Source organism: Gadus morhua, chromosome 15 (genome assembly GCF_902167405.1).
Source record: "Gadus morhua chromosome 15, gadMor3.0, whole genome shotgun sequence".
Lineage (NCBI taxonomy): Eukaryota > Metazoa > Chordata > Actinopteri > Gadiformes > Gadidae > Gadus > Gadus morhua.
Window position 1 is genome coordinate 14,877,664 of NC_044062.1, and position 18,926 is coordinate 14,896,589.

The 18,926-nt window shown below is 46.8% G+C and overlaps 1 protein-coding gene across 1 annotated transcript in view; it reads left to right on the plus strand.

Moving 5' to 3' along the window:
* The window catches only part of birc6 (baculoviral IAP repeat containing 6), a 96,896-nt gene that overhangs the window by 72,331 nt on the left and 5,639 nt on the right, over window positions 1-18,926 (plus strand). The window contains 7 exon segments of the mRNA XM_030379557.1: window positions 3,917-4,145; window positions 6,228-6,373; window positions 8,308-8,418; window positions 9,548-9,765; window positions 11,960-12,121; window positions 12,648-12,725; window positions 14,388-14,576. Coding sequence (XP_030235417.1) covers window positions 3,917-4,145; window positions 6,228-6,373; window positions 8,308-8,418; window positions 9,548-9,765; window positions 11,960-12,121; window positions 12,648-12,725; window positions 14,388-14,576 — 1,133 coding nt within the window.

Genomic DNA, 18,926 nt, shown 5'->3' on the forward strand with positions numbered 1-18,926 from the left:
GAATGTGAAATATCCTCAGAATCCTGTTCCTGAGCCTTAAATAGCAAAGAGTGTCCCCTTCTCCCACCAGGTGGTGACCTGCGCTTTAATACAGGGAGCTCCTCTCATGCCACAGCAGAGACACGACTCTCCTCTGAACCTGTTGGCCCAACGCCTCAGACATCTCTTCGCTGTTTGTACTGCTTCTTACTATTCTCGACGTCGCGCCGTCTCCTCCACTGGTCTGAGGAACAAGACGTCACGGCAGGGCAAAAATAAATGTTCCTCCCACCATTAGCTCAGAGGTGGATGAAGGTTGAGTTTATTAGAGGATTCTGGCCATCTTCGTCCATTCCTCTTCTCTCCACCTAACCTTGTTATCAATTTGTACCAAAGAACGAAGCGTATTGTATTGGAGGATGGATTGTCCGGCCATCCCCCCGCTACTCAGCAGTGGAATGCAACAAGTAAGATAATTACTTCTGGGGTAGGGGTAAGCGGCGGTGAGGGGGGGGGGTGTGGTGGTGGTTGTGGGATTGTTCTAAGAGAATCTGAAGCGGGGCGTGCTGACTTTGAGGAGAAACAAAAGGAATATTTAGCGGCCAGCACACACCCACAAAAACAGTCCCGTATGCACGAAGGCAAGTCCACACATGAACACAACGACCATACACAAAGAGGCACATAAGGACGTTAGTAATCATGCAAGTAGCCGGACACGGCCACATCGAGACGCACATTCTCTCTCACACGCTCTCTCACATACCAACACCCAGACACACTCTCTCAAGCACACCCAGACACACTCTCCAAAACACACACACAATGTCTCGCACTCAAAACACATACACACACGTCGCACACACACGTCGCGCACACAGACACAGACACAGACACACACACAGACACACACAGACACACACACACACACACACACACACACACACACACACACACACACACACACACACACACACACACACACACACACACACACACACACACACACACACACACACACACACACACACACACGAATCATGGCATTTAGACGGCCCTCAAGGCAATTACCGAGATGTGTGAAACACAGAGCAGGATGTTGGGTTTTACACCCGGCTCCTCCCAAACACACCCAGAACGAGAGAGGCCATCAGAGATTCACGACCACGGCGGGTCGTGTTTGTGGCGATGGCGGCTAGTGCTAGGGAGGGGCTTAGAGGCGGGGGTTTTCAATATAAATGTAAAACAGTGTAGGAGCCGCGGAAGAGGAGGGACCCAGCGTTCTGAGCCCCTGCAGTCCAGCAAACCAGCTCCTTGACCGCTCTCACATCCACTCAGAGATGGGTTGAATCTGCTCTCATTTTGATCCCACCGCATGGTCGCAGGATCATGGTGCTATCTGGGCCTTTTGAGAACAATATATGGGTTTGATATCTGTCTGGTGTCTTAATACACCTTCGTATGTTTTGGTAAAAAGTTTTTTTTACGAAATGTAGGTTTTGTCTTGACCTTGGTTGTTGATGTTTCTCACTGTGTGAACAACGTAGTTGAACAGTGGAATTATCTGCTGGTGACCCCATTAAAACCTCTGGTGGTTATACAAGACAACACCACGGGCTGCCGTTGAATCGGCCGACCCCTCAAGGTGATATACCCTTCAGATTTATTGCTAACGCTAATATGAAGCTAATCAGAACATTAGTTCATTAACATAAGGTCAACAGCCGCAGAGAACACAAGATGTTTTACATATTCGTACGGATAGGAAATGTCACACATTATAAATATGGATTCCACAAGTTGAATTTACTATATTTTACCTATTTTAATGCGTGCCAATTTTTTATGAAAAATATGACGAAAATCATGGGGGATTTTACACAATATCGATAATTATCAAGATATGCTTATAAGAAATAGAAGCACCCTTGTAAACAGTCTGAGGGTCTTTACATTACTGATTGAAACTAGATGACCTTTATCGCTGACTTTTCAAACCTATTATGGGATCATTTTAAGGGCATATCTGCTCATCGTTAATTGAATTATGCTATAAAACTGGGTATCACAATAAGTTGACACATCATTGACTTATTGCCCAGCTCTAATACAAAGAACTCATTACTAAAAGCCTTTTTAAAGTAGCTATGTTTCTTTCTCAAACTCCCTTCACCCATACTACCTCTTCTGTTCCACTTTGTGAGGATAGTTTGGATGCTTTTGTTTTCAGTTTATTAACGTCCGCCATTGCGCCTCACTGAATGAGCTCTCCCGTGCCCTCCAGACGACCTCCTCTAGTCTTTACGTGTATTGGCATGGAAACATGGACCAATAACGTCTGGCGTCAGGGGACGAGTGGAACACAGATACAATATCGTAACTTTAGTGCTCATTTTCTTCAGGAGGCTCGTCCAAATTGAGTTAAGGATCCACTGCCGAGCACCTCAGGGCCGGTCCTTAGCCGGCTGCGCTGTTTGTCACCTGCTCTGTCCCTGGGAATATAATAATCTTTAATATCCTCCTCAGCACAGCCTGCTAGTGCTGGGTACCATCCATCTCTGGCTACAGCTCTCTTCACGCTTCTCCTCTCTGGCCGCAATCTCCAAGCAATCTACAGTTGTCGTTCCCGCTCCCCCCCTTGATCACTTAGCATGTTGAAGCATCACACACACACACACACACACACACACACACACACACACACACACACACACACACACACACACACACACACACACACACACACACACACACACACACACACACACACACACACACACACACACACACACACTCACTTCGTCTTTCTCCATCTCTCATTATGGCTGATAAACTTCTAGCTCCCATAGCAGCTTTCGACCCCTATTTCGTTCCTTCTGTAGAATGATCACACTTTTCTGGACTTCTCATGCAAGCAAACAAACTGGAGGTATATGCATATGCAAACGGTTAGAAATCTATGAATACGCATGCTGTGTAGAACGAAGAGTGTCAACTTCTCCACACAATTATTACTGCAATTAGAACATGGCCATTGGGAGCGGTTGAAAGAAAACGTCAGCAGCACTGCTGCTTAGGCTCCCTTTGTGTTTATTTAGCAAACACAAATTAACAAAAAACATCAAAGGACAACACTTCAATGGGAAACACATGATGGCATACACAAAGCCAATTTTTTTTTAAAATAAGCCGTAATTCTATATTTACTGAAGTCTGTTTTTTTCCCCCTGATCTATGTCATTTTTTCTATCATTGTGCATTCGTCTATTTCAAAATTAGAAATGGACGTGCCAACTGCAGTACCCTGTGTACCACATGTTAAACACCACTGTTCGACCAGACCTCTCAAACAGTACACAGGCTTTTCTGATCACCACCCCTTATCATATTGGATGGTTTTCTTTTGTTTGTTTTTGTTAATAATCAGATCATTTCCTCGCAATGTTCTCTTTGTGATTGGTTCATTGGGATCTCATTAGCTTTTCCCGTTCTCTGACCAGTGTGTGGAAGCATTAATGTTGACAAAGAATCTGAATTTCATAATCTGATGGAATTAGTTAGCAGACTTTTTGACCGATAAACTAAAATTTCTTTCTGATTGTTCAGTCAAACTGGACAAGTTCAACGGAATCAATACATTTTTAGGTGGACTTATTTTAACTCACTGCTGCTCTATTATGCTCTATTACAGCGTTTCTGTTTTCTAAACAGTCTTTCAGTCCGTTTCTGTGATTGTTATTAACTTGCTGTTTCTCTCAATCAGTTTTCCCTTCAACTGTTATTAAGTTAAAGTTGTAACTGTATATAATGGTCAGTAAATACCTGATTCTAAGTGTGTCGCTGTACTTTTAACAATCAAACTGCCTGATTCTAACAGTCTGATTCTGAATGTATTCACCTGATCCTAACAGCCGGTTTTCCCTCTCTGTCTCTCCAGTACTGGACATGGCCCGCCACGTGCCCCTGTACCGGGCCCTCCTGGAACTCCTGAGGGCCATCTCCACCTGCACAGCCCTGGTGCCCCTGCTCCTGCCCCTGCCTGGGGGCCCGGGGCAGGAAGAGCCGGATGACGACATGGACGATCAAGGCTCTGAGGGCCAGACCTCCGTAGGCATGTTGCTGGCCAAGATGAAGACCTGCGTGGACACGTACACCAACCGCCTCCGGTAAGTTGGAAAGCACCACCCTCACTAGACTGAAATGGTTTCTCAAGCGCTTTGGGCCGTGGTGGAGGGTTGCAGAATCATTCAAGACGAGACGTGAAATGGATTGGTTTAGATGTGCAGCTTTATTTTTGATGGAGATTTTGTTCCGGCAGATGTCAAGGGACGGGCAATCAAGGCTCAACAAAAATAAAATGATATATAGCGATAAAAATACATAGATATGTTCAGGGGAATATATCAATATCTTAACAATTGACATTAATCCTGTGAGTGTTTTAAGTTAAGAATACATTTTACATTTGTTCTCCCTCATTGATTAATATTTTATTTGGTTATAGATTTAATAGAAAGAGCTAATTAGCCAATCACACGCCATCATTTCTTTAACCTGATTGGCCTTCTAAGAAGCTTATTATTCCCCCTTGGTGTATGATTACCAGCATGCGTTTTATTCCGAAGGGGAGAATCCACTTGCATTATTTTTCATAGATTAGGCTGTGGCTACAAGTTTATAAAGCCTGTAGGATATTAGCTAAAGATCTCAACATGTTTCCTACTCAAGGTGTGTAAACGTCTTGATTAAAGGAGTTTACAGTAGAAATACAGCCGAGATATAGTGCGGTAGAGAAGAGACCCAGCGGATTACAATAGAGTAGAATACAGCAGGTTTTCCTGTCCTGCAATTCCCCTCCTTCATTACGCTCTTCCCCAGCCTGTTACAACAGGAACGCTTATCAATATTGCATGGACTCTGAGCATGCAGGGCAGTCAATATTTAAACCCTGAGACCCATGTTGTGGAGGCTTGTTGTAAAGGCATGTATGTACGCCTCGCCACGCCAGCACTACAACCGCACTTTAAGGACGCCATTATCCATTTAAGCTCCCAGGGCTCATCTGGTTGACATTTTGAGGATGCATGGAAACATGCGAGCGGACGGGTGTTCCTGGGCAACTGCATTCTGGGATCGCATGGCGGTGCATGGCGACACATGCAGGTCGCCGGGTCGAAGCCAGAGCTGCTGACTTCTGCGTGGATCTGGGAGAGCTCATTACACTCCCTGGAGTGAGAGCTAGCTCGCAGGAGAGCTATCTTCCTGCTCTATCGCCTTCCAGCTCTATCTTCCCTTCCAACTCTATCTCCCCTTCCAGCTATAGTCTGCTTCAGAACAGATGCATTGGACAATTTATGTGTTTATGCAGAAAATAAATGTTTTATGGGCTTATTGTGCATCTGTTCCAGTTTGAAAGCGAACAAAACTTTTGCAAATATCAAAATTTATTTTCAGAGTGTGTGTTCGTCTCTGTCTGTGTTTCACATCTACGTCCTTGCAACAATATAAGTCTAGTTTTTGTGTCAAGACAAATTTACTCTGAATCTTTCATTTTCAATTGACTGCGAGTCATGTGACTGAGCTCAAGAGTAGATTAAATTAAAGATCTTATGCAAGAAATAATTAGCATCCTTCAGGGCTAATGTTGAAATGCTTGGCAACATTTCAAAATGACTTTGCTACTTGGGTGACCTATCCCGACCTTGATGTGTCCCTCCTTGAACCCATGTTCCCTTCAAAGGAACACAAGCTTTTCTTCAGACTCACCCACTTCCAAAGTTTCTGGCCAAGAAACATCCGGAAATTGGGGTCTCGCCAAGGTCAAATCCAGTGTTCGGAAGAAGCAATGATTTGTGTTGGGAGTGTGCATGAAAGATATTTGTTGAGAATAAAAGCTGCTTCAGTTATTCCTCTGCGCCAAGGCCGCTGGAGGATGTTGCAGCCTCTGCTTCATGTTTCTGTTGAAGCTAGTCGGTCTCCTCAGCTCAAAACCACAGTCTTCTCTTACCCACTGAGCCAGGCTTTATCTGTGGTTGTACTGTGATGCATTATGCATCCATCAATACATAGACAGAAGACACTTGTTTGCCTCTTGTAACCTTGTCAAAATGTCCCCATGAAAAGGTACTGAAATATAGATTTGTCCGTGCAAATAGAAAGTCATGTTTACTGTTTTGTCTCGTGAATACTCAACAACCAACTGTATACTTAATGTGGCACTTTATTATACCCCTTTCTGCCTCTCCCAGGTCAAAGAAAGACAAGAGTAAAGTCTTGCCCAAGCCGGACAGCTCGGACCCGGAGCCTGAGGGCTTGTCCCTCCTGGTGCCGGACATCCAGAGGACGGCAGATATCGTCTACTCTGCCACCACCAGCCTGAGACAGGCCAACCAAGGTCAGCACGCAATCGCACGCTTCGTACTTGCATGCATACTCCCATATGCATGCTCACCCACTTACTCATACTCTTGCTCTCTTGCTCTCTCGCTCTCTGCTTCTCTTTCTGCGTCATTCTCTCTCTCTCCGTCTCTGTCTCTGTCTGTCTCTCTCTGTATCTCTCTCTCTCTGTCTCTCTCTCTCTGTCAAACTTGTGTGTTGTACGTGTCCTGTGTTCCTCGCACACAAGGTCCGCAATAGGAAAGTTGAACTTGTTGTCCAAGTATAGCCAGAAGAACCCAGCTCCATGATGGACGGTCGTTATTTCAACCTCATTATGCCTCTGGCCTCTTCGAAACCTGCACCACCCTCTGAATACAGCACGTTATTATGATTGCTTTACAGGGTTCAGAGCCAGGTTGACGTTCATTCTTGAATTAATCAATTCCTCGTTCAGTCTGTAAAATGTCTAAAATAATGGTAAATTCCCTTCCTTCGTTATCCATACTCTTTTGACCAGCATATCAAAAAAAGTTAAATGAAGTATTAATAAAGGAAGCATTCATTTAATTATAATCTGAAAAACAATACCTATTCTTTAAAGTTTTACATTTCCGAAGTGGGTACACGGCAAAGACTTAGGTATTAATTTGCTTGATAAATTACTTAGCTGCACTTCAGTCTGCTTGGAGGTGGAGATGTGGGGACGTGTAATTGGTTAATTAATGCTATTGGAATGGAGAGATCGAGAGAGAGAGAGGAGAGGAAACATTTAGTCTGGCAAAGCCTCGATATCCCAGGGCCAACAACACGACAACCATAACTAGAAATATCGACAGTTGCAGACTTTTCTCTCTTTTTCTCCCTCTCTCCCCCTCCCTCTCTCCAACCGTGGGCCCAGTAAGAAACTCTGGTAATTTCATGCTCAGTGCATATCTCTCGCTCTCCCTTGCGCTCTCGCTCTCTCTCTGGTGCTGGTATAGGAGTGCCTGTGAGCACCATAAACCATCTATATGTAAGTGGTCTGTTAATTATGTCCGTGTGTGAACTGTTCTGTCTAGCCATCTATTCTCCCGTCTCCCTCCCACCGTTTATTACCACCCGGAATAGGCCAACATTTTACTTTATCTCTCCTAACCATGGCAGCTTAAATGTGCCTGTGAAGCGGGCTGGGATGGGATTGTAGGGGTATGTAGGAGGTTACATGGGGAAGTAACCTACTGAGATAAAAAGCTTATATTTATTCTTATAGTTATGCTACTTAAATATATATGTTAACCATTAAAATGAACTGATCAGCCTCGTTCTGCATGAAAGAATAGCAGCACAAACAAATATATTGGGATTGGACTTCAGTTGTCTTTTGTGACATTCTCTATCCTGAGATGAATTTGAAGATCGTTTGGGGTATTGTTAGCTACTGTTGTGACACAGAGTACCAAATACGGAGCTCTTTTTCGAGTCTTCTATTCATTCGTTTGTGTGACGTAATGTTTTAAATGGGAAGTGCTTTTAGTTCCATCATATGATGCAATGTCAATTCTGCAGATGGTCACTATCTGCTGTTATCCCTGTTCAATACAGAAGTATAATAAAGATATTATTGACTCATGGTGCAGTATTCTCCTACTTTTCTCTCACTATTTCACAATTTGTCAGTATTACTCTCTCTCCCACACGCCATCGCAACTCCTGCTTTGTAATTCTTTCAGTTTCTTCTTCTCTGTTGTAAATCTCTCGTCCACTCCCTCGCTGCCTCTCGCTAGAAGAGTTTAGTGTTTTGACCTACGTGCGTGGAATCTTCAACTGGCCATTCATCTGCCGCGTTTGAACCTGAAACCATCACATTCTTCTTTAGCTGGCATATGCATATGACTTTGGCTAACGATGCAGAGTTTAATTCGAACCATGCCTCTCTCTCTTAACCCTTCCCTCCCCTCTCTCCCCCTCCAGAGAGGAAGATGGCCGAGTCGTCCAGAAGGACGTCCAGCCGTCCCAAGCCGCTGTCTGTCCTGCGATCCCTCGAGGACAAATACGTAGCAGCCATGAAGAAACTCCAGTTTGGTAAGTTGTGGGTCAGGTGTCGCTGTTTTCTGCACAGTATGTGTCAGACATTGAATGCAATTCAATATAAATATGGACGTTGAGTAGACCTGCTGCTCCTGCTGTAGAGAACAGTGTCGACTGCTTGTTCTCCCATGTGTGCATCCCTGGAGCAAGACACACGCTCTCACGCTCTCTCTTGCGCTCTCTCTTGCGCTCTCTCTCTTGCGCTCTCTCTTGCTCTCTCTCTTGCTCTCTCTTGCTATCTCTCTCGCTCGCTCTCTTGCTCTCTCTCTTGCTTGCTCTAGCTCGCTCTCTCTCTTGCTCTCTCTCTCTTGCTCTCTCTTGCTCTCTCTCTTGCTCCCTCTCTTGCTCTCATCCAAACTTCCTCTTTGCTTTCCTACCATCTTATCCTCTGTCTCTCCTCTCCCCTCTCCTTTTCTTCCTCTTTGTTATCATCCCTCTATTTTCCCCCTCTCCTCCTCATCTCCCCACGCTCTCCAGGGATGTCTGGATTGATTCCAATGCGTTTCTCTATCATGCTTGTGTCTGTGATCAGGATGACGTGGGATGTAACGATGAGTGACATCAGAGTAAACAAGTCTTCTTCCCCCAGTCTTGACAGAATAACATGAAAGGGAGAGATGAGGCATGACAAACCACTGGGTGTTTGACTTTATTTAAAAAAGATAGTGGGCTGGATTGCAACCATGTGCCAGGGCGTCTGTACTCGATCTTAAACGTCGATAAATTACGACTTCTTTATCAATTTACACAGATTTGATTTGCAGTGATTAAAAATAAAAAATAAGATGAGTAATCAGATGATGTCTGTGATATTGCGTCAGGTTATTATTATCCTAAACATCAAATGAAAGTGTCACTAAACTTCAATGGTTTAAGGGGCATGCTAGACTTTTGTTTCGGGTGTTTCGGTTTGAATAATCCCAATCTCCAGTCTTACCTGTAGGCATCCTTGATGATAGTCGCTATAGATAAAAGCATGTGCTAAATGACTCAATATAAATGAATTCATATTAATGAGTGTATGGGTACGGTCACAGGCTGCTCAAGAGCAATGGTGACTTATATTCTCTCTCCCTCTCCCTCTCCCTCTCCCTCTCTCTCTCTCTCTGCCCCCCTCCTCCAGACACCTTTGAGATGGTGTCGGAGGACGACGACGGTAACCTGGTGTTCAAGGTGAGCTACCACTACATGTCTCAGGTGAAGAACGCCAGCGACGCCAACAGCGCGGCCCGCGCCCGGCGGCTGGCCCAGGAGGCGGTCACCCTCTCCACCTCCCTGCCCCTCTCCTCCTCCTCCAGTGTGTTCGTCCGCTGTGACGAGGAGCGCCTCGACATCATGAAGGTACGTGCTCCTCCTCGGGGTTCTCCTCCTGATGCTGCTCCCTCATGTTCTGCTCTGTTCTCCTTTCTGTTCCTCATCTGTTGTCCTGCTTATGCTCTCTGGAGGTTCTCCTGCGTCGGTTCCTCTATGTTCTCTCCTGTCCCCTTCTTAGTTTTGTCCTCTCTTTTCCTCCTCATGTTCTCGTCCTTATGTTCTCCTCGTGTTCCTCCCATGTTCCTGTGAGTGCTGGTGTCCCTACGTTTGACGAATGGACAATGAAGGGGCCGCTCCTAGCTCATTCAATACCGACCACCAGCTCTCCAGATTATCCAACATACATAGGTCATTAAATAATGAATTATGAATTAATTAACCCTGACCGATCAATTAATTGGACATAACCTGGAACCATTTCCGTATAATTGTCATTTAATATAATCTCTTAACAAAGTCATGATAGGGTGGGACCGCATTCCAAATGTTGTATTGTTGGAACACAACATATGCTTTATCATACATAATATGCTGCCATTGAAAGGCGATGGGGAAAACAGTCATGGTGACTAGAGAGCAGTGGGGAACATTTCCCCTTGTGCCAGTTCTTCGGTCATCTGATTTGGGTCTCTATTCCCCGAAGACTCTTCCTGATGAGGGCGTTTACTCATTTCCTCCGCTGACATTTAACTAAATGTCCTCAACCAGCCACTTGATGGATGGCCTCGCTAAATGTCAGAATGCTCATTTTCTGTGCTGGAGAAACTCAACTGCGTGGCGTCTAAACAAACGGCAGCATGGTTAGTAAGGACTGGCCTACTGGTGGGAGTAGTGACCGAGAGAATACAGTGTTCACAGTCTTTACCCAGAGCCCCCCCCCGGCTCCCAGTCGCAACACTCACCAGCCCCTGCCCATCTGGCTGTGAGATCCTTCTGACGATGAACCCCCCCCCCCCCCCCCCCCCCCCTCCCCCCCGCTCATCGGGATGTGCACTCAATGTCAAGGCTCGAAATGTCCCCCGTCAAAACAAGCTGCACACATGAGTGACCGTTGTCATCATCATCATCATCATCATCATCATCAACGTCATCACCATCGCCCCCATGAAGATGATTTTCAAGTGCTGGGTGCGAGCGCTTGGTGTGCACCTTTCGACACAGTCCGCTGGTCACTACTCTGGGCTCAGCATGCTTCATCTGGATGTCCCTTCCCCTCTTCCTTTCCTCTGCTCTCCTCTGGAAGTAAACGTTCCACCTCGAATAGCTGCTTGCAATTATTTGCAGTCTATATCCAACATGGGTGCCGTTTTTGTTTGTGTATTCATTTCCACGGGTGAAATAAGGGCTGAATGTGAATTTTAAATAGTCTATCATCATCATTCAGGTAAATGTCATATCCAACTGCACAGTGATGACGGCAGCTCAGGGATTTCTATAAGATTAAAAACTTAGCTGTTGGGGAAAACTTTTTTTCCCTCTAAAATAATCAGTTTAAAAGCGTTTTACTTTTTTATATCTCAATATTAATAGTTAATACCATGGGATGAGTACATTTTTAATCAATAGATAAAAATGAACCACTAAAAATTGTATTAATCCAAAAAAGCCGGCATGGTTTCTTTTAAGGTATTTAAAGTTGTTCCTAACTGCTGTAGACCGATACATCGGGTTTGTAACGGTTCTTAATGTTTCCATTGTTTCTCGGTGTGATTAATGAGCTAATCTTATTAGCATAGGAGTAATAAATTGGGAGTTTACAGATAAAAAGAGCTGCCTTACCCCATCATTTTTCCTACGGTTGGGTTCCAGTGTTGTAGAGCAGGGGAACCGCTGTGTAAATGTATTTCATCTGTTCTGTTGTTGTTTCTACAGAATGAAATTAGTCATTTATCAACACCCCCACCACCACCTGTTCAGTTATCTTTTCTTGTGTGAATGAATCTCCCTCCTCGAATGTCTCTGTGATTCCGATTTTCGTTGTTCCTTTAAACTCATTTAATTTCGGTGGTTCCTGTTGCATTGTTTTCCACGTTCAGCACTTTGCATGCAGAGAAACGCGATGCGTTAAATTCTTCGGCTTGGTCCAAGGCTACAGTGCCTTGGACCAAGCCGAAGACATTTGAGACAACATTCAAGTGCATGTTAAGAGCTGAGGTCTAAAATGTGGTCCACTGAATGTCCATGCAGGGCTGAACTCAACCTTCCCCTCTCCTCCATTCAGGTCCTGATCACGGGGCCGGCCGACACGCCCTACGCCAACGGCTGCTTCGAGTTCGACGTGTACTTCCCCCAGGACTACCCCAACTCCCCCCCCCTGGTTAACCTGGAGACCACCGGGGGGCACAGCGTCCGCTTCAACCCCAACCTCTACAACGACGGCAAGGTGGGTCAGAGGGCCACGCTGGGAGGGTCGTCGTGATCTCAAGACGAGAACCGCGTCACGTGGACGTTAAAGAAATAAACAATCAAATGGATTTTGCTTTATATTTGTTATCAATGTTCATTGTACCAATGAAAATCATCCCTTCAGCTGACTCCGATTGAAATCATCGTCCCAAAGGGTGGCTTTAGCTCTAACTCTGGCAGCTGACTACAGGCAAAATGTAGATGTTTAGAAGCAGCGGTACAAATGGATTGAAACAGTGATTCTTACCCGGGATGTCTGTGTCTACCCTTGGTGAGAAGGTTCCGGGGGCCTCTTGTAGATAGATTTTGCGTTTGTTATGCCTACAAAAATAGAAGTACGCCTCAGTACCTCCATTTTATATACTTGGAACACTACAATAATAACACGGATGCTACATGGTAAAGTGATTATATTAGGATTATATTATTCAAAGGAATATGTATATGGTGTGGTGTATTTCTGCTGTGGTGGGGGACGTGTGACTGAAGTGTGTCCTCTCCAGGTGTGTCTAAGCATCCTGAACACCTGGCACGGCCGGCCTGAGGAGAAGTGGAACCCGCAGACCTCCAGCTTCCTGCAGGTGAGACGCAGGCACTGCAGAGCTCTGATTGGGCCATCCCTGCACCACCCCAAGGATGGAGGGGAGGATTGGTCGTCTTGACAACGGCCCTGAATGTGCCGAGCTCTTAATTGGGCCGGCAGCGCGTTGATAGATGTACATGTGATGTTAATTAAAACCAAACACAGACTCGGCTCCGCCTTAGGGTGTGCTGTCCTCGCTCATGAGGAATCCCTGGGAAATATTCAGATAAAAAGAACAGATTGAGGATTACTGGACTGTTTCAAACAAACATCCGCACACGTGTGCCCAGAGGCCTCTGTCACTTTTGTGTGTACTGTGTGTTTGTATTAGTGTTGGGTACTTTATTAGTTTGAAGTTAGGAGTCTTATATCAGTGGTTAAGCTTCATCGTGGCTCTTCTGGTGCATCTGTTGAACACATATCCACACACCACTAACCCCTGCTGAGGTGCTTTAGCTTACAGGTGGTATAAACCTGCGTCTGTGCGATGGTATTTGCTAATGTCTGTAGCTTAAGGGCTCTTCACTCCCGGTCTGTTGCTCGCTTTACCGAGAATAAATACAGGGTGTGGTAATAGACCATAAAATACAGGCTTAAGTAGGGAAATTAAGCCTTGGGTACGGTCTACATATGTTAAACCAAAACTGATTAGGCCAAATTCAGTTGCTATATGTCGTTATGTTGGGTATGTTCATGTAACGTTGGGTGCCATATGCCAGGGGCCCTCAGTTGACTCTTTAGTGCATTACTACAGATGCTATAGCTTGTGATGACACAGATGACGCACTCTTTCATTCTTCATCTCTTTCACCCATCTCTTTCTTCGTCTCTCCCCTCCGTCTCTCTTCCTTATCTACTTCTCTGACTCAGTATCTCTTTCTCTCAATTGCTCCCCCTTCTCCCCCTTCTCTCATGCTCTCTGTCTTCATTGATTTGTCTCTCTGTCTCTCTCTCATTCTCTCTGGCATCCTCTCTTTCCCCCCCGACCGGCTCACTGACACTCTGGCTCTCCCAACTGTCCCCACCACTGTATTAAGCTGTCGCACACGCAGACTCACATGTTGATGTGTGCCTACGCCCCTTCATCATCATTACCAGTCAGCCACTCATCCTCGGTGTCCATCGACTCGATCTCCCCCCTCTGATATGTCTACACACACACACACACACACACACACACACACACACACACACACACACACACACACACACACACACACACACACACACACACACACACACACACACACACACACACACACACACACACACACACTCTGTCGATCAAGGCGGGTCGCAGTGCCAAGACAGAAAAAGCTCCATCGATTATCGCTCTAGTTAGCAGATAATGGAGAATAATAATAAGAGAGAGCGAGACAGAGGCCGTGCTCTAGGGAGTGCGAGGAGGGCGGGAATACAAATCCAATGATAAACAAGGAGCGTTATTTCACCGGAGTGGGGATCAGCGCTGAGAAACATCGAGAAGGTTGACGTCCCAGATCTCGGGGCGTAGCTGGAGGGGAAAGGTTTTGATTGTTTATCGATCGTCTGCCGCTCTCCATAATAAACCTTGTCTTCGACGTATCTTTACTTTGTCGAGCAAGCTCTGCATTCGCCTGGCCTTGCGTGCATTGGTTCTAATCAACTCCTCTCCCTCCAGGTGCTGGTCTCGGTCCAGTCTCTGATCCTGGTGTCGGAGCCCTACTTCAACGAGCCGGGCTACGAGCGTTCGCGGGGCACGCCCAGCGGAACGCAGAGCTCCCGCGAGTACGACGGCAACATCCGCCAGGCCAGCGTCAAGTGGGCCATGCTGGAGCAGCTGAGGAACCTGTCCTCCTGCTTCAGAGAGGTAGGCGCCGCCCACCAGCATGCCTTCCTTTGGCCGGCTTCCTCCCATCCCCTCACTGTCGGCGGGAGGGAGAGCAGAGAAGGAGGTGGTGCCGTAGAGAGATGGAGGCTGAGAAGAGGGAAGGCGTTGTTGGAGAAAAGAGGGGGAGGAGGTGGTGTTGGAGTGAGGGGAGGTCTGGGCGAGAGAGAGGGGGAGCAATGAAGGGAGGGGATGGGTTGGTATTGAGAGATGGCGAGATCGAAGGAGGAGGTTGGGAGAAAGATTGGGAGGAGGGGGTGATGTGAAGGAATAATGTCATAACAGAAACAATATTACAAATGTGGTGATATGAATGGAGGAGAGGGAGCAGACGGTGAACCCAAATGCCTGGGTCTCCACTGTTTATTAATTTATCATCTCCTCGACATTGCCTGCAGGAAGCTATATTCAGTCACTATGTGAGTGTAAACAAGGCGCTCGAACAAAGCGGTTAAAGCAGTGGAACTCACAGACGACATCATCGTCCATCAACAACAAGGAACTAAATGAAGACCCCAAGTTGTCCCCTGGTCTTTACACTAGCCAAACTATCTATCCGTATCTCTTTGTCTCCCATCCTCCCTTTATCTCTGTCACACTCTGTCACTCACTCTCTCTCTCAATCTCGCTTTCTTCTCTATCTCTATCTTCGTTATCTCACACTCTCCTTATCTCTCTCTCCCGCACACTGATTCTCTTTCAGAGAGAAATCCTTGCTTTCACAGTTCAGACAAACAGATATTCCTGATTCAGAGAAAGAGACAACTGAAGGGAAAAACGGAAGGGGGAGATATCTACTTAAGGGTTAAGGGAGTGGGAGACGGAGAGATTAAGACAGGAGGGAGAGGGGGGAGAAAAACCTGGGCTCCCCAGTAGTAGTGGGGACTGTTTGGGTTGTTGGTTCGATTCCCTCCGTCTCCCGTATACCATTTCCCTAATTAAAAAATAACAATCACACTCGCAAGTTTCTTTGATATCAGAGTAATGCCTTATGTTGAGGCAAAACGTTGAACATTCTCCGAAATGTTGGACCATGGACGTCCCTGGTCTTTGATCAGCATTCTCCGTTGGTCCGAGTTGGTAAAATGACCTCAACGGTCCATCTTCCCAGAAAATGCAGGACTCCCGATTTATTAGCAAATAAATGAGTGAGATGAACGCCACAGGCTGCATGATGGAGGTGCGTCATGAAGCTCAACCCGGCTCAAAAATAAGTCTCTAATGTCCTCTAGCACGCGTGGCCGGCCGCCCGGTTATTACCCGCGTATTAAATATGATGTCCACCCCTTGGTCCCCTAATGGGATTAGGGTGCGTTGAGTGAGGCGCTGCGTGGGCCTCCATACGTACCAGCCCTCAGTGAGTCATCGCCGCCCGCAGGAAAGGCTTCAGCCGCGGACGAAAGGTTAATTGTTTTATTGTGTCTCATATCATCTAAGTCTCGGGCAGCGCAGCGTTCCGCTATATCACCGTCTGCACACTGCATTGAACCGCACTCAGCGCCGTGTTCACGTGACCACCGCACGTTTAGCATCGCTATGTCTCATTTAGCATCACTTCGTCTGTTAAAGCTGATTTGTGCCTTAGGTTTAGTGTGTGTGTGTGTGTGTGTGTGTGTGTGTGTGTGTGTCGGATTGTGTTTTGGTGTGTGTGTGTGTGTGTGTGTGTGTGTGTGTGTGTGAACAGAGAAAATCCATGGTTAACATGTCCTATTTATAGAGGAGGATGGAGGTGGAATGGAGTGAAAGCTTGAATAATGCAACAGGAGGTTGTCATGTGGAATTAGGGACAGCAGGCCGTGTGTGTGTCTGTCTTTGTGTGTGTGTGTTGGAGGCACATTTGTATACGTGGCTGTGTGCCGTGTCGCACTCTTACACCTGCTGTGTGTGTGTGTGTGTGTGTGTGTGTGTGCGCGCTCGGGGCTTGTCGCTGCAGATTAGGCATGCATGTGTGTTTGTGTGTATATGCTAGGGGCTTGTCGTTGTAGATTAGTGTGCAGGTGTCTTTGTCTTTGTGCATGTGCACCTTTATGTATGTATGTATGTATGCATGCATCTGTGTGTATGTATGCTAGGGGCATGTCGTTGTGGATTAGTGTGTGGGTGTCTATGTGCCTTTGTCCATGTGCACCTGTATGTTTGTATATGCGTCTGTGTGTCGTGGCAGTGGTGACGCCGGCTGGTGTGATCTCGGCGTCCGCCGGTTATAAAGAGTGAACGGCCTGTATGAGTCAAAACAGCCGATTCCCCCCCCCCTCCACTTCCCTCCCACAATCAGTCCTGATCAATGCAACCGTGGAGGTGATAATGGTTGTGGATGTGGATATAATGGCGGAGGAGGGGATGGTGGCGGAGGTGGAGGTGATTGTGGGGGTGTAGTGGTGGGGGAGGTGGTGGTTTCGGAGGCGATGGGGTTGTGGAGGTGAGCAGGGTGCTTGATAAGGTTGAAGGTCAGAAAGGTGGGATGTGTGCATCCGGGTTGGCCTCGGTCAGTTGAGACCACTGCAGAGCTGAGGTGCTTCCATTGTAAGGATAGCCTAGGGCTAATAAAGCGTTCACACATTGTTGTTCTCGTAGTAGCTGGTGCTAGCACCAACCATCCAGAGCAGGGTTAGCAATGAACTTTTGTACTCAAGGAATCACCTGCAAACACGGCGCTGGAATAGCCAGTGAGAATCAAGGCCAGGGCATTTGAGCCCTGAGCTAGCAGAAACCTGTGTGAACGTGGGTCAGGGAGCCCTTGGCTTCCCTAGCCCCAGGTGAGCCTGGGGCTAAGCAGTGGAAAATTCACCCGTGTTGACGGTATAGAAGCTTGTGTTAGGTTTTATCTCTGGTATCAGGTTTATATACAGCCGTACATACAAGCCTTCCAAACGTGGATGGGAACTCTCCCAGCGTGAGAGGGGGAGTGAGAGACATTTCAGAGGTGAGGTGAGAAATGTCAATTTCAAAGTTGTTTGAACGCTCACGCAGATCAGCGATGATTACCCTGATGATCCTCGTCTCCGAAGAATCGTACTACTATTGTTATTGGTGTAGGGAAACCCAGGAAGCGAGTGCACTACAATATCGTAGGGGTTTCCATGACGACGCCGGGGAGGAAATGAATCATTGCTCCGCCTCACCAGACAGAAGGATAGAGAGAGAGAGAGAGAGAAAGTGAGGGAGATACCGAGGCAGAGAGACGGAAACAAAAGAGTGAGGTAGAGAGAGAACGAAACAAGGAGGAAAGAAGGGAGTGAGAGGGAGCAGGGAGATAAAGCAGAAAGGGGGAGGAAGGGGGAGAACCATAGACGGAGAGAGAAAGAAGACGTTGCCTAAGACGTTGAGAGGGAAAGCTATGAGCGGAGAGTGACAGTCCCTCTGTACCCAGTGATGGAGAGGAGTGACATTTGGGAATCAAACAGCCTGTTTGCTGTTTAACCCACGCAGCACAACACGCGCCTCTCTCCCGTCTTCCATTCCAACCTTTCTCCAGTCAGGTGCTCCGTCCTGCAGGCAGCTCTGTGTGTCTGTTCACCAGTCCGGACCGTCATACCCCACCCCCTGTCCAGCCGGCCAGCCCTGCCGCTGGCATGGTCCTAAACCCTGTATCGTTAAACACTGGATACCAAACACTGCGCACTTTATAGTCCACAAAAGGACATAGGCAGGGCTGGTTTATCTCTCTAGCACCCTCTAAAGACACACGGCCACGCCTATGGTCCGCACGGAGGCTAGGGGGGGACGGAGGCTGGGGGGGATGGGGTCAAGGTCACTAACGGGCACTAATCTCCCCAGCCACTGGAAAAATGAGAGCGATACGTTTGCTGTTAGTGTAGCCGTTGTGATTCATGGCCAGCCTTGACCTTCTGTGTGAAGAGCGCGTCCACACATGCACCGTCCCCCGTCGTCGCACCGCGTTTCCTCAAAGGTCAGATGCTCCATCATGAGGGAGTGTTACCTGTGTGTGTGTCTGCGGGTGGATTGGTATACATGTCATAGCGAAATTATTCCATAGGCAGTGCGTGTGTCGGATCTGAGGTGTTTGTGTTTGTACGCATTTATGCGCGGCGTCTCCTTCTTCAAAGGTCATTTTTCAAGACGCCTTAATCCACCTGGTTGGTGTACCCCCCACCCCCCCCACCCCCGGCGCCGCAGTGCATTGTGGCCGATCTGCAAACCCTCTGATCATCCAAACCCTGATCAATTTGGGAGGATGGGCGATCAATAACGTTTGTTGTGACCAATACTAAACTCCACACAATACAACACCTATTACTAAATACGATACTACAAAAGTACTACACATAATTGTTAATTAAATTGCTTGTGGTTAGAAATGGGTTTGAGAAT